The 15091-nt window shown below is 39.1% G+C and overlaps 3 protein-coding genes and 1 long non-coding RNA gene across 5 annotated transcripts; all 4 read right to left on the bottom strand.

Annotated features, from left to right (window-relative positions):
• Positions 1-1451: 1451 nt before the first annotated feature.
• Positions 1452-3258, bottom strand: LOC104827611. 2 transcript variants are annotated; one of them, XR_773922.1, is made up of 3 exons: positions 3175-3258; positions 2992-3072; positions 1452-1899 (listed from the first exon to the last, which is right to left on the bottom strand). It is a non-coding gene; the product is annotated as an uncharacterized LOC104827611 (long non-coding RNA). The 2 variants fall into 2 exon arrangements; XR_773921.1 differs by having other exon boundaries at positions 2992-3255.
• Positions 3259-4280: 1022 nt separating this feature from the next.
• LOC104827610 lies at positions 4281-5901 on the bottom strand. Its single transcript, XM_010560804.2, has 2 exons — positions 5308-5901; positions 4281-4929 (listed from the first exon to the last, which is right to left on the bottom strand). Exons 1-2 carry the CDS (start codon positions 5652-5654, stop codon positions 4530-4532), a joined length of 747 nt encoding a protein of 248 aa, XP_010559106.1. The 5' UTR covers positions 5655-5901; the 3' UTR covers positions 4281-4529.
• Positions 5902-7567: 1666 nt separating this feature from the next.
• On the bottom strand, positions 7568-9419 carry LOC104827608 (delta(8)-fatty-acid desaturase 2). Its single transcript, XM_010560803.2, has one exon. It carries the CDS (start codon positions 9151-9153, stop codon positions 7801-7803), a length of 1353 nt encoding a protein of 450 aa, XP_010559105.1. The 5' UTR covers positions 9154-9419; the 3' UTR covers positions 7568-7800.
• A 3185-nt stretch (positions 9420-12604) lies between these two features.
• Positions 12605-13449, bottom strand: LOC104827607 (RING-H2 finger protein ATL67-like). The gene has a single exon (XM_010560802.2). It carries the CDS (start codon positions 13350-13352, stop codon positions 12759-12761), a length of 594 nt encoding a protein of 197 aa, XP_010559104.1. The 5' UTR covers positions 13353-13449; the 3' UTR covers positions 12605-12758.
• Between the last annotated feature and the right edge of the window lie 1642 nt (positions 13450-15091).

Below are 15091 nucleotides of genomic sequence, written 5' to 3'. Positions count from 1 at the left end.
AACAGGTCTATCCTTAGTATATTTCACTAAACCAAGCTAAATTTGATACTAGACCAGCCTAACAAGGTAAACCGATCACTACAGACCCTAATCTACCCTAAACCAGTCCACTATGCCCTAAACCAGACACCATCAGACCTATATGGACCAACCTAACCCTAAACCAGTTAGTTCTAGTCCTAATTACACACTCCAGACCCTAAACTGACCCAATCTAGTCCTAAAACCCAAAATCAGATCCTAACCCGACCAATACCAGCGCTAACCAGATAAATCAGATCCTAAACAGACCTCTATTAGCCTAAAATGAATCTAATCTTACCTAATACCGGACCCAATTGACCTATTCGGTCTAATTCTAGCCTAACTGGACGAACAGACCCTAACCTTAGACTTAAACCAGACTTAAACCAGTCTAAACCGAACAATTCTAGCCCTTCCCAGACAAATCAGACCTTAACCAAGACCTAAACCAGCCTAAACTAGTATGAATTGCCCTAAACCGAACTCAATTGACCTAAACCGGACCTGAATTGACCTAAATCGGACTCAATTGTCCTAAACCAGACCTAGATTGACCTGAACCGGTCTAAACCGGTCCAATTGACCCCAACCCAGACCTGAACCGGTCCGGTTTGACCTAAACCGGTCAACTGTTGACCAAATTGGTCAACGGACTGACCGAACCGGGGTGAACCGGTCTGAACCGGCCGGGACCGGGACTGAGCCGGACTGAACCGGCCAGAATCCGGTCTGAACCGACGGAACCGGGTCTGAGCCGGACTGACCGCCGATAACCGGACTTGGATCGGATCGAACCAGGGGAACCAGGTTCGATTGACCCAAAACCGGGTTAAACCGAGAATTAGTTCGATTAAACCGGTCTGAACCGGATTTAATTCGAAACCCTAATTTCGGAAACCCTAGCCGCCGAGTCACTCGAGTTGACTCGGTGGTTGACTCACCCGATTCCTTCACTCAAACCCTAACTCGAAGGAGTTAGGGGCCGAGTTTCGCCGGAATCGGACTTTTCTCCGCCGAGTTCACCGAGTTTCTTTGAAACTCGGTCTCAAAACCGGAGAAAACGCGGAAGAATAATGGAAATCGAGTCAGAAACTTACCTGACTCACCGGGTTCGAATCATCTTCCACCGAGTTTCGTTCTCAGATGCATCACCACGATGGATCTCTCCACCGGCAACCCTGAGCTGTTAGATCTGCCACCTATCGTCGTCGATCTGGTTTCGGTATCATCTGAAACACTCCACCAGACAGATCAAAACGCTCAAACACAAGAGATTCGAACCGCAATATCTTACCTCGCCTTTTCCGGCGACCTTACCTCCCTGGATCGATGAACCAGGCTTTGATACCACTTTGTGAAGGTGGTATCGAACCCTCTCTGATCTCTCCGTCACTCGTTCGTGCAAGAACCGAAAGAAGAGACAGCGATTTTAACGAGTTCGGTTACCGAGCAAGCTCGGGCCTACATCTCGGCCGGACGGTGCCGGCGAATCCACTATCGACGGAAGAACAACACCGGAGAACAGAAGCTCGGCGGATCTCCACAATCCGGAGCCTCACCGAGAAGAACCGAGAACAAAAGAGAAGGGGAAACAGCCAAGGGATGCCAACCTGTACCGGGATCTTACCGATCTACCACCGAGCTTTCTTGACGGACCGCCGAAACGTCCTCCGCCATGTGCTCACCGCGATCTCCTCTCTCCCTCTCATTTTTGCCCCTTTTTCTTCTCTGCCGAAAGTGACGAAGTCACGAGCCTTAGGGTAAAAACCCTAATCTTCCAAAATGTAGCGTTTTTTTGGTATTAAACCAAAACCTCCTTCCCATGTGGAAGGTTCTCTTTTCCACCAAATGGGTCCAACAGTTACGATTGGGTGTCTCAAAATCGAAGCAAATCGAACCAAAAAATTAGTTATCGTTCTCGAACCGAACCATCAAAAGTATAAAATGGTCATTTTTTTTTAAACTCAACATCCGAGAACCTCCAAAAACATAGAAATATTATTAAAAAAATGTACATTTTATAATAGTAACCGAAATCGAAACAGACATAGGATTCTTTTATCCGTTTTATGATATATAATTCTGTTTCATTTTTTTCTCTCCTTTTATGGGTTATCCATCTTTTATACACATATACTCACTAGGTATTTATATTTATAGACACCCATAGAAATATTTTGTTCTTTTTATTTTATTTGCTTTAACTTTAAGTTCGTTCAAAATGGGTTCCGCTCTGCCCAGATGACCAGTTCGGATAATCTCGTGATTTCACACTTACCTTGATTGTTCTGATCCGGACCGCGTTCGGTTTCATTTCTATTTAGTTCGTTTTTTTTTTCCGAAATATTATTTAAACTAGTCCATCGGACCGGAAATTTTTATTTTATTTTATTACTGTTATTATTATTACTATTATTCTTATTGTTATTAGTATCATTATTAGTCTTATCGTTATTATTATTATTATTTTATTATTATTATTATTATTATTATTGTTATTACCATTATTATTATTCATTATTATCATTATTATGAATACTATTATTATTTCGATATTATTATTATTAATATTAATATTCATATGTTATCGTTATCATTATTATTATTATTAATTCGAAATTATTATTATTATTATTATTATTATTATTATTATTATTATTATTACCATTGTTATTCTTATCGTTATAATTATTATTATTATTGTTGTTGTTGTTTCAAAATTATTATTATTATTTTCATGTTTTTCATAATTTAGTTCGGTCCGGACCAAAATTGGTCCGGTCCGATACGTACATCGTGATTTCATACAAATACTTAAACAAATCAAAATTTAACGGATTAAAACCTAAAATTCACAATAAAAATATCATTCAATAATATAAATCAAACATCAATTTAATACAAACATGTTGAAATCACCAAGAATCAATAAAAATTGAATTTTTGAATTGAACTCGATTCACTCACTTAAGAATGTCTCGACTTCTCTGGTGTTTTTGGGTCAATCGATGGATGATTCTCTTGCCTAATTCGATCTTAACTGAATAACTGTAATTTAAATAGATTTAGAGAGATAGAGGGAAAAACTTTGTAATACATGGAAGATTGAACAACATTGGAAGAAGAAGGGATATAGAAACATGAACATACCTTTCTTAGATCTATGTTTTCTCTGAGTATAGAGCTACTGGTCTTATGGGAGAGAGAGACTGCTGCAATTGTTTCAGAATGAGAGAGTGTAAGGAATGAGAAGAAGTAGAAGTGGGAGGAGGAGAAGTCGTATGATTATTAAGGAGGAGATATTGATGAAGGTGGGGGCATGTGAGTAGGGTGGTTGAGGAAACATGGAAACATATTTTTCCCACTTTTATTTCTTCTTCACGGGATGTTACAAAATATGAGATACATAATGTCGACTGATAAGACCTAGGGAAAAGGTAAATAAATTCGAGAAACATGCTATATAGGTCATAAAGATTCTTGTCGAATTTCGTGTAGCGGTAGATATCCTATATCTAGGACGGATTATTTTTTAGAGAGGGGAATCATAATAGATCGGTTAGACTATCATTCACAAGGATCTAGATTAGATAAAATGTTCCAAAATGCTCAGAGGGCATGATCGACAGGTCGATCATGCTCTTCGACCAAAATGCTCAGAAGCCACAATCGAGCCATCGTCGAAAGACAATAGATCAATCATGATCTCGCTTGAAAAGACAAAAAAAAAACACAAAAGTCGCGATCGAGCTATCGCGACAAGTCGAATAAAATTTTCGTTTTCTCGAGACCTTTCGACGTATTGTGTGTTTATAAACACCTCTTGGCCCCTTAACACGAATATAAAGCAGATCTAACTTGATTTTGAGAGATTTTTTAACCTTTTTATATGCATTCTTGTAAAAACATATACAAAAGTTCATTGTCCATCTTCTTTCTTACATTTTTCTTGCCTTGTGATCTAGAAAGAGCAATTGTAGATTACATTTCTTTTCGTTGTATCTTAAATAAGACGTATTCCGATAAGTCATTTGCTCATTTGGGACGAAATAACGTTTTTTTGAAAGTGCTTTGTCTTGTTGTTTTTATATTCCCCACTTATTCCAACAAGAGAGAGGGAGGGGGAGGTGCATGAAGTAGAAAGGGGAGTAAAGGAAAACGACCTTGGGAGCAGTTTAAACAAAATAACGGAAATACCCTTCCGTCGCACCAGTCAACGTTGTTTCGTGATTGCGAATCAAAGTGATAGCAAACTGTGAATGAACGCACTGGAAATTGTAGTTTCTTAAAGACTGAAAAACTATACCAAAAAAAGGGCACTTTTTCTATTTCTATACTACACTTATACAACTTCAGTTCTGCTACTGCATTATACTCGATCTATACATACACATCATTTAACTTCTCGGGTAACTCCTCCACAAGGCTTACGAGTCACAAATACCCGAGAAACTCAGAACTTCAGACATCAGTTCCATCAGATAGATAGCTTCTGTCTGGCGGTACTAGGATGTTGTTTCCAAAGATACCTCGAAGTATGTCGGCTTTGGAGTTGAAGGGCAGGTAATGGCTTCGATGAGCTCCTGGACTGTCAGCATGTGGAACTTTCGGGGTGTGTTGAGGGCGATATTGTCAACTTTGTGTTTGTAGATCTTCCCGTCCTTGTCGAACTTATACTCTGAAGTGCCATCGAACCTTCCATGGCTCTCCCATGGAACACGATGGATTCCATGGACAGTCCACCGTATCATTAGTGTGGTTTCTGCAGGCTGCCAGACGCTGATGACTTCAACCCAGAGGGCACGGAAGAAGATCCTTCCGTGAAAACGTAATGCCCACAATATCGACTTGTAGTTTTCGACGCCCATGAATGTGTTCATAGGGTCTCTGAACACAATGTCATCCCTACCAAGAAAAAACAAAGAGATCTAAGACAGGGCAGGTTCAAAGTTTAGTCCTTTGTTTTGTCCCTTAATCAATGAACAGTTAGATCACATCTTCATATGGCAATTTACATATGACTTTGAGCATAGACTACGACAAACTTCTAAGTTCTAACACGGGAAAACTGCATACAGAACTTGATGTAGATGATAGACATATCAATATCAATGATCCGATTGACTTATGGTGAACAGATAACACGACCATTTCTTACTTCCCCTAAACATCCTCGATCAACAAGCGATCCTTTGTTACAATAGATAAGAGGACTCATTCTGTCAGGGACCAAGACAAAGCCGGAGGAAAAAAAAATGAAAGAGAAGAGACGGTAGATTGAACCTGTAGATATCAAAACTGAGCTCTCTGTAGAATAGATCGGGGAACTCCTCTCTGAGAGTGCGAATAGCATGACCCAAATTGACATAGTAGTTCTGCTTCTCTTCTTCCTCGCTGCTCCTCTTGTAACTCTCCTTCACTGGAGCCGAGAATTGTCCGTACAATCTCGTCTTCTGATCCTCCACACCTGTACTACCCTTGGAACCAGCCCAGTCTCTCGTATCAGCCGCAGAAACCGCAACCCTCCTCAGAGATCTAGATTTTGGATTAGGTTTCGCATTCGAATTTGGGTCGGCGAAGATCCTCTCGAAGACGGTGGATATTTCCGGAGAACGAACGAAAATAGCCATGGAGAGTGCGAAAGGGGACAAAAATGAAGATGAATTAGAGCAAAACTAAGGCAGGAACAAACATTTCTAGAAGCATTTTCCCGAGAGAAAAAGAAAACGATATGGAGAGAATTTGCAGAGGAATATGCTTGGATAGCGAGAAAATTGTGGGACGCGAGGAGAGGCCAGGGGGAAATTCTGCGGATAAATTTCTTACCCTAATGGATAATGATCATTGGAATTGTCGTCTTCGATTAAGACTTGCCAGATTCGGGAAAATCACCCCAAATCTCACAAAAATGATATTGTCGCTTGCCGCCTTAAACTAATATTATTGTTATGCGAAATTGTATTATAAATTTAGTAGCAGATATTGGTGCGTTCATTTTTTTTATTTTTTATTTAAAAATTTATTCATTCTATTTGTTCGGTTATATGTGTGTGATTTTGGTTGGATTTGGACAAAAATATATTAAAAAACTTTAATATCCAACTGTAACCCGTTTGTTCTATTCGGGTTGGTTATGGCCCATGAGTACTTGGGCTTAAGCTTAGTAGCAAAAGCCCATTGTCTGACGTGGCCCATTCGCTACCATCTCTCTGTCTTTCTCGCATTAAAATTAATAATTTCAAAATTTGTGTAATCACAGAGGCTTTTTCTTCCTCGTACGGATTTGACCCAAAAGTCAAACTCGTCCGAACAAGATTTTCCATTGATTTAGCCATTAGATTTATCAAACCCTAAGGCACATAATCACCAATTATATTTGCGTCTCTCTATATATATTTTTTTTATAAAAAAAATTGCAAACTTATCTTTATTTGCAAACCAAACCAAATTTCGAAGTTCAAAAGAAAAGTTGTGTAGATTCTCCATCAAAGAAATAGTAGCCTGCAAATCCATTTGAATCTCCAATTTTCGGCCAATGTTTCTCTCATCCCAACAGAAAAGTATAGAATTATTTCTATATTTAGTAAAAAGAATGTAAGAATGAGTCTTAATTTGGGTTTTTGAATACCACTAATTGTTGATTTAGTAGCAGTAAATACAGATATCAGTTTTTGGATAGTCCTAGACCATGTGGACGTTATAGACTTCGTTCCGAGCCAAAGATAATTCCCGAACATAAAAGTACTACGATTCTTCGGCAAATATTAGGGGTGGACGTTTCGATACTTGGTTCGAGTTCGGACCAGGAATGGTTCGGTTCGCTTCTATCGATTTTACAAAAATAGGTATCTATCGATTATTATATTATATTCGGTTCAGTTTTGGTCTTTCCGCTTTACAAAAATATGTACCTATCAGTTATTATATTATATTTAGTTTCAATTCTGATTCGGTTTGGTTTTGGTTTTTTTAATAAAGATGGATCTTCTTTAAAAAAAAATCGGTTTTTCAGGTTTTTAAATTTCGATTTGGTATGGTTCGGTTTCAAAAAATTCGATCTTTAAAAAATTAATATCGTTCAAGAATTTTGGACAAGTCGAACCGGAGAAAATACTGTATTTTTCAGTTCGGTTTCTCGGAACCAAACCGAAACGTCCACTCCTAACAAATACCATAAGATCAATGAGAATATAACATCCCACGAACACCCATCAAATTGTATAGAAGATGATTTCAGATAAAGAAATGACCAACTTAGCAAAAATCTGAGAAGAACAAAAAGTCCTCCAGATGCCGCTAGCATCAAACATGTTCCAAACATCTCTTGCATCATGGGGACAATCCCGCATGCAAGACATGTCAACCGAAGTCAGTTGTCGTCGCGTCCTTCCATCGTTGCACATGAACTTAACATATGCCACTTCCCATAAAAATATACGCGTTCTTTGTGGAACTTTATAGTTTTTCAAATTTTATCCATCGTACTCATATCTCCGCATGAAAAAAGAATGCACCTTTATTTGACAGCATAGCTTCGTCGATATAAATTTGTTTATACAAAAATATTATTTCTGATATCCAAACAAACAGAGCTGGGAAGATTACATATGATATAACCCTATATAATTATGCAAACAGTATGTGATAAAATAATTTCAACTTCAAATTCTAACGGATCTTCCATTTTTTCCCCTTAACAAAAGGACAAAAAAAATATATAAAACAATAAAAGCACAAAAAAAAACTTTTTAGGTAACAAATATCCCGATCTCGATCTCAGCCATGTGTGTTCACGGCTTCCCAGACCAAGTTCTTGCCGACGGGGTTGGCCGCGTCCCTGGCCTGAATCGCTGCCGTCCTCAGCGTCCTAATGGTCCAGACGTTAGCTTCCCACCACGACAGGCTCCTGTACGGAAGGTTGTGCTTCTTGCATAGCTCCCGGACCACCGGAGAAACCCGCCGGAGATGGCATCTCGGCAAACGCGGGAAGAGATGGTGCTCGAGCTGAAACTGTAAACCCCCGAAGAACCAGTCCATCCACGACCGACACGCTATGTCCAATGTCCCACCCGTCTGCTTCTCGAACCAGTCGTTCCCGTTAGGTGGACCGGTGTAGACGTCGGCGGCGAAGTGGTTCAGACAGAACTGCACGTGCTGCAGAGCCGTGACGGCGAAGCTCGTCAGCACAAACATGAATCTCTCGGGCCAGTTGGGGAGACACGATACGAGGAGAGGAAACCATGCCCAGAACACCAAAATGCCGGCGATGTTCATTGCCCGGTCGGGGACGTGACGCTTCGAGAACAAAAGCAAGAACGTCTGGACAAAGAGATTGACCCTAGCCACGCACATCACGGGGTAAAACGTCCAGTGTTGATAGCTGATCAGGAACCGGGCCAAAGGATCGAAGCTGAGTTTCCGACCGTAGAACCTCGACGTCATGGAGGCGAAGAACTTGGTCGAGACAGCGAAAACAGGGATGTGTTGGAGATCAGGGTCGTGGTCAAGGCTGTTGCAGGCGATGTGGTGGGCATTGTGGGTCCATTTCCACCAAGCAATGGAGATTCCGGTGAGACAGTTGCCGGAGAGAAGCTGAGCCAGTTTGTTGTAACCACGACTCCTCATGACGTTGTAATGGCCGGAGTCGTGACCCACGTAGGCGCTCTGGATCCAGAGGAACCCTAGGAGGATGGCGGAGACAAGGTGGGCCCACACGCTGGTACAGGCCAAAACGCCATAGATGACTGCGAGGAACATGACGGCGACGCAGGTGAGTGTGTAGAGGGTCACGTGACCTTTGTCCTCGAAGAGGCCGAGTTTCGAGAACTCGGCGGCCATGCGGCGGTAGTCCCGTGAGATGTCGGAGACATGGAAGTCACGGAGGTGATAACCGGTGAAGAGCTTGTCGAGGTGGGCCCACGCCGTGCCGGGATGGTAGGCGATGAACGCGTCGGTGACGTCTTGTCCGGCGAGATTCCGGATCGGAGCGTCTCCTCCGGGATGAGATCTAACCCAATCCGTGACGTCGTAGACCTTGCCCTGAATCGAGATCCACAGATCTCCCGGTTGGTTGTGTTTCTTCAGTTCCTCGCTCGTAATGTACTTCTTCTTGTTCGTCACCTCCGCCATTGTTGAGCCAGAGAGAAGGAGATCCGACCGACAGCGAAAACGAGAAAGGTTTTAAAATCTGGGTCCGTTTTCCGCTTCCCCGATCTCCCTGAATCTATCCAAACCCAGATTCTTTGTAAAATCTGGGTTTGAATCGGATTTGATCTGGAGTTGAAGTGCTCGTCTTCCCTTCCCCCAATCGAACCTCCTCTCCTTGTATTACGGTTAGATTTATTTACTTTTTTGGAATTGGTTTAGAGGCCGATTTCAGTTTTATTTGGGAGGACCGAATTCCACGGCCGTCCATGCAAAGCATAAGCATAATCCCACGTGTCACCAAAATGAAACACTCCCACCCACGCGTATGAAGATCGCGTCACGAAAATAAAAATATTTATTGTTTTATATTTTGCTGAAATTATAAAAATCGGGTGTGAATGATGATGATGTTTTCCTGTCATCCTAAGCTTTTGACGCCTTTAGCAGTGTGTGTTAAATGTATGAAATCCAAGTAAAAGGCAACTACCCTGCCATAGTCATTTGTCATCGATGTCCGATATTAACTACCGGTAAATTGAATTTTGATATGTAGATGAAGATGCTTATATTGATGGTAAAAAAAATATGGATATTTTTGGTAAGTTTTTATATAAGGTAAAAAAAAGTGTATTAGGTATAATAAGTCAATGGGATCAAATCAAAGTGCAAGAAAAATGACAACATGCGATATTTTCCCCCATTTGAACTAGTGTTCATCACTTGTAATTTCATTCTCATTTTTTTTAAAAAGTCAAGATATTTGGAATATTTCCGTTTCCTCAAAACGGAAAATTTAGAATCAACACAACTGTTTTTTTTGTTACGATTGGAAATCCCTATCCTACAACCCTTCAGATCGGATACTAGACACCGCAACGCCTCTCAACCCATGGACCGGACGAAAACGGCATCTAGGACAATATCGCGGACCTGAGAAAATCCACTGCCATGCGCAGTAGCCGGCAAATTATGCAGAGCAGGTAAACCAGCCTCGTAAAGCTGACCGACTCAAGGAGAGTTTCCATACCTGGATTTCGAACCTACAACCTCTTGGTAGAGGGGAGTTGTCACTAACCACTAGGGTGGATGATTCCCCCAACACAGCTGGTTTTATCGATGATTTAAGACAGAAAAGGGGATATTATAAAAAATACCTTTTATTTGCTATTTTGATTTCGACATATACTCTTCTTCACTTGTAATCCTATGATTCATGTGTGATCAGAAATATAGTATGATCACATGCTAATCTTATTTAGTCATAACGTGTAATTTATAATGTTTTTATCAAATGATTAGTGAGGTATATAATAGATGAACATAATGAATTAGTGTGATCACCATAAATTTAACATTATGATCAATAGGACCGACATGTTATCAGATTATATTTCGGATCATATAGATCACAGGATCACAACTAGAGAAGAGTATATGTTGAAATAAAAATAGTAAAGGGATGGTAAAGAGTTTTTTTTTTTTTATAACCAGGATAGTTTTCCGGACCTTCGGCCCGACTACATTCACTACATTCACCCTAGACTCGGGACCAACCTTTGTATATGGATCATTTTGATCCAGAAATTATATTCCTCCCCACCAGTGGAATCGAACCCATGACTTCGATGATGACTTTGTCACCTCTCAACCACTGGACCACCAACTGTTGGGTTGGTAAAGAGTTGTTTATTAGGCAATCAAAAGAGTTGTTTCTATTTAGATCTAAGTTCTTATTATTTTAAAAAACAGACAAAGATATCTTCATTTTATTCTCTCATTTCGATAAAACAATGAAATACAAAGGAAATTAACACTTAATTTATTTCGATAAAATTATTAATATATTGTTTCCAAAGCCTGTTAATTATCGTTTATTAGGCAATCAAAACCCAATATCTATTTCTTGATAATTATCAATGCCTGTGGATTCTTTCCTTGTTTTAAAGCCTTCAGGCCCATTAAGGGCCCAAAATCCAAGCGCTAGTGGAGCTTTCCGTGTTTTTTGAAAGCAAGTTCTACAGATCAGACTGGATGATTAATCGTTTCAAATTTATTGAAATACTTCTTATCTGTGTTGGGATTCTGATGAGCATGTTACTGAATCCCACTAACTATTGGAAGATATTAAAAATATTGTTAAGATTTGATATAGATTTTACACATGTTTATATTTTGCTATATATTGAAGATATTAAAATCTGTTAAAGTTTTAATAGAATGTAATGTGAAATGTTAGTTGTGTTGGATAATGATTTTCTAGGTATTATTGGATTTTTGTTTTAAAGATTTTTTTAGAGATTTATCGAATCGGGTTTTTAATTATATAATCCGAGTGAAAAATGAGTCTTAATAGTGTCTATGAGTCTATCTGAGTTTAGTAAATATCGTTTTATTTAAAATTTCAACTCCTATCATAGATGGTTTACGAGACGATGATATATCTTTCACTAATAAAAAACTAATTTACTTCATTCATTGTATAATCGATGATCTTAAGATGGACCATGTAGAATCAAATAAATCAAATTGGAACGAGGAAAATAATAAAGAGTAAATTTAATAAGATACAAGTCGAACTAAATAAAAGATTCAACTAAATGAGACTGTAACTCATATTTATTTAAATTAAGAGTGAATTGATTTTATAAGGATTATTAAATTATTATTATTATTGCCATAAAATATATATATAACACCAAATATGATATAATCTTAGTTTATAAAAAAAATAATATACTGATTTAAAATATCATTTGATAAATTAAAAAATCGTAGTATCAATATTGTATTCTAAACCTTGATTTTATATGATAACACATGAAAATATAAAATATAAACATATTGTTATCTCAATATTTTCAAAATTATTTATTATTTTAATTTTAAAAAATAAATTATAAATTCAAAAAAAATTAATATATTTATATTCGGTGGACTACATCAGTAATTAATATCTAGTAATTTATAATTCTAGAAAGACACACAAATAAAAAAATCCAAACAAAATAAATAATATAATTAGACACGCTTTAATATTATAATATTAAATCGACTTCCCTTAATTTCTAAAATATTATATCAAATTTACTTTAACACCGTAGGCGTGCGCTAAGATGCGCAAGCACAACAAAAAGTGCGGCCTAAATGTCAAACCTCCAACACACCCACAAAACAAAAAAAGATAGATTTTCGGCAGTCAATAAGATGAGGTCATTCAGACCATAGCAAGTCAACGCTTCCAAGTTCCAAAGTTAATAATAATACATCATTCTTGGAGAACATCATCATAAACTAAAAAACACTGTTCTGTTATATAGCAGCGCATTTCAGCATCCTAGCTAGGTCGTGGAACATAAAATCACGTGTCTGAATTCATAGTTCGAGCTGCTAAAATAATTTTGATCTAATGTATATTATATATAGTATACGTATCTTATTTTCAAGGTAACTCAATTGATATGAGGATTTTTTTTTGCTTTTCTTTTGATTTAATTACAGAATCAGCAGCACTAAATAAATACACTTAAAAGGGTAAAATACAATAAATGAGACACAAAATTATAACCCTAAGGGGCGGCGAAACAATATCATCTAGCCCTTCTCCGGTCGGCGGCGTACTGAGACAACGGCACAACCTCCGATAACGGCGTGGATAACGGCGTAGATTGCGGCGTCGGAAGCGGTGAGTTCCGGCAGACGGGACAAGATCCGTTGAGCTTAAGCCACGCGTCAAGGCAACACAAGTGGAAGCTGTGTTTGCACTCCGGCATCATCCTCAGCATCTCCGCTTCCCTGTACTCGCACAGACAGATCGAACACGTGGCATCTCCACCACCGTCGGATTCTTTCGAGAACTGGAATTTCGGGTAGGAGTTGATGACGGACTGATCGAGACCGACGACGATGTTTTCGCCGTTAGCCTCGAGGTCGTCGTCGTCCTCGGCAACAAAAATGATCCGGGGGAGGATAATACCGCCGTCTACGGCGGCGGATGCGGTGGCGGAGGAGGAGGAGCGTCGGCGGGAGGCGCGGCAGCAGACGTAGGAGGAAAGGAGGATGGTGGAGAGAAGGACGAGGAAACCAAGGGCTATGGCGATGGAGTAGCCGAGGCCGATTCCGGTGAGGTAGCTCGGAATAGAGACAGAAGGCGGCGGCGGAGGGGAGACGGCGGAGGAGGACATCTGAAAGTGGAGAAGGGGACTGGGTCCATGTGGAAATAGGCGATGAGAGAGAGAGAATCGAGTGAATACAGATTTTTATTTTTTAAAAATAATTATTAGTATTTAATAATTTTTGAGAAAGTGGGTGGGAATTGCAGCTGCTGCATTTAATACAATGGTTTGGAAACAGAAATTCGCATTTATTACGGGTCTTGTGTGGTTAATTGACTTCATACTCTCTTAGATACAAGTGCCTGCCTTCGTTTAGTGGCCCCATGATATATATATATATATATATACGTTATGAGTCATGACGGTCAATTCTTATATAATTTTATTTTACTTGTTCGCTACCAAAGTGATTTCGTCGTCTTCTTTTTTTTTTTTTTGTATATGGGTTCGAGCCGTACTGACACGTGGAATTATTTATCGATTTTGTATTTTCCACGTGACGACCGGCGATATTATTTGGTGTTACTTCGATTTTCTTGCGAGTGCAGGTCGTATTTGCATGATTTAAAAAGTTGTCACCCACATGGTTTTTCGGTTCGATTTAGGCAGATTTGGAGATAAGGAGGAAAAGGCAAAACAGTTACAAGGATGAAGATTCGGATCCGAGCAAGTGTATACATGAAGAGAAGCGTAAGAGACTAAGGGGGGGGGGGGGAAATATTGGTGAGAGATTTTTTGTAGCATACAGTTTTATCAAAAACGTGATATGGTTGGTTTATAGATTTTACACAGTGAAAAAATATAAAACCATAACAAGAAACCAACATACAAGTTCGACTAACATATGTATTCTCGGTGAAATCGAATACTTAACTCGATTTTTTGAAAAAGTTTGAAATATAACAATCTGGGGCCTCTATCGAATCATTTAGAGATGAAAAACACAGTTCCTCTATACGTATCTACACTTGAAGAAATAATTTTGAACATTTTGAAATTAATCTGCTATAGGATCTATAAAGTAATTAGGGTTCTCAAAATCTCGGGATCGAATCTAAAACTAGAACACCCTTAGTCTCTAGGATGTGTGGTCGTATCAATCTAGGTAGATGGAATTGAATAAAGTAATAAACATAAACTAAGACGATTATGCAAAGGTATGATCGATTGTAGTATCAGAGTCAAACATAGAGATTGGATGAACATGATGGTTGGTTCCGATTCTGGTTCGGAGAGAGAAGTGCTCGAGTGGGTTATTGGTTGTTGAGTTATTGTAAACAATAATAAAACACTATAGGTTTAAGGGTTTCAGATTTAATAAATAGTTTGGGAATTACCGCCCCAAATCTAACATACACTTTTAGGACTCTTAGACAGGTCCTAGAAAGCTTGAGAAACGTTTCTCCTTATATTTTAGTTCCCAGGATTCAATCCCGAATCTTTATGACCATATTCTCTACAAAGATCCTAACAGATCAGCTCCGAAACGTTCGAAATCCTTTCTGCATGTGTGGTTGCAGTCCTAGGTAATTAGTCCCAAATCGATTATACTTCAAGCTTCTTCAGGTTCGAGGTAAATTTTCGATTCCTACAGATACATCATCTTTCGAGGTTTGAATGTTGGTTTTTGTTTAGGTTTATTTTTCTTCCGTTGCATGAAATTTGCATGCTAGAAACCCGTAGAGAAATCCAACACACTATGCGACACCCTAAGCCGTATAAGCTACAATGGTTAAATGGTAGCGGAGCGATTAAAGTGCATAGACAGACGTTGTTACAGTTTTGTGTAGGGGAGTGTGGAGAGGAAG

This window comes from Tarenaya hassleriana, unplaced genomic scaffold (assembly GCF_000463585.1).
Source record: "Tarenaya hassleriana unplaced genomic scaffold, ASM46358v1 Cleome52, whole genome shotgun sequence".
Classification (NCBI taxonomy): domain Eukaryota; kingdom Viridiplantae; phylum Streptophyta; class Magnoliopsida; order Brassicales; family Cleomaceae; genus Tarenaya; species Tarenaya hassleriana.
Note: the sequence above shows the minus strand (reverse complement) of the source record. Positions and strands in the feature narration are given on the sequence as shown.

Bases quoted from the DNA above. Each gene is read 5' to 3' on its own strand.
- LOC104827610 (XM_010560804.2), bottom strand. From the start codon at position 5,654: ATGGCTATTTTCGTTCGTTCTCCGGAAATATCCACCGTCTTCGAGAGG. The intron at 4,930-5,307 runs GTTCAATCTACC...TTTTCTTGGTAG, and splicing joins CTCAGTTTTGATATCTACAG to GGATGACATTGTGTTCAGAG.
- LOC104827608 (XM_010560803.2), bottom strand. From the start codon at position 9,153: ATGGCGGAGGTGACGAACAAGAAGAAGTACATTACGAGCGAGGAACTG.
- LOC104827607 (XM_010560802.2), bottom strand. From the start codon at position 13,352: ATGTCCTCCTCCGCCGTCTCCCCTCCGCCGCCGCCTTCTGTCTCTATT.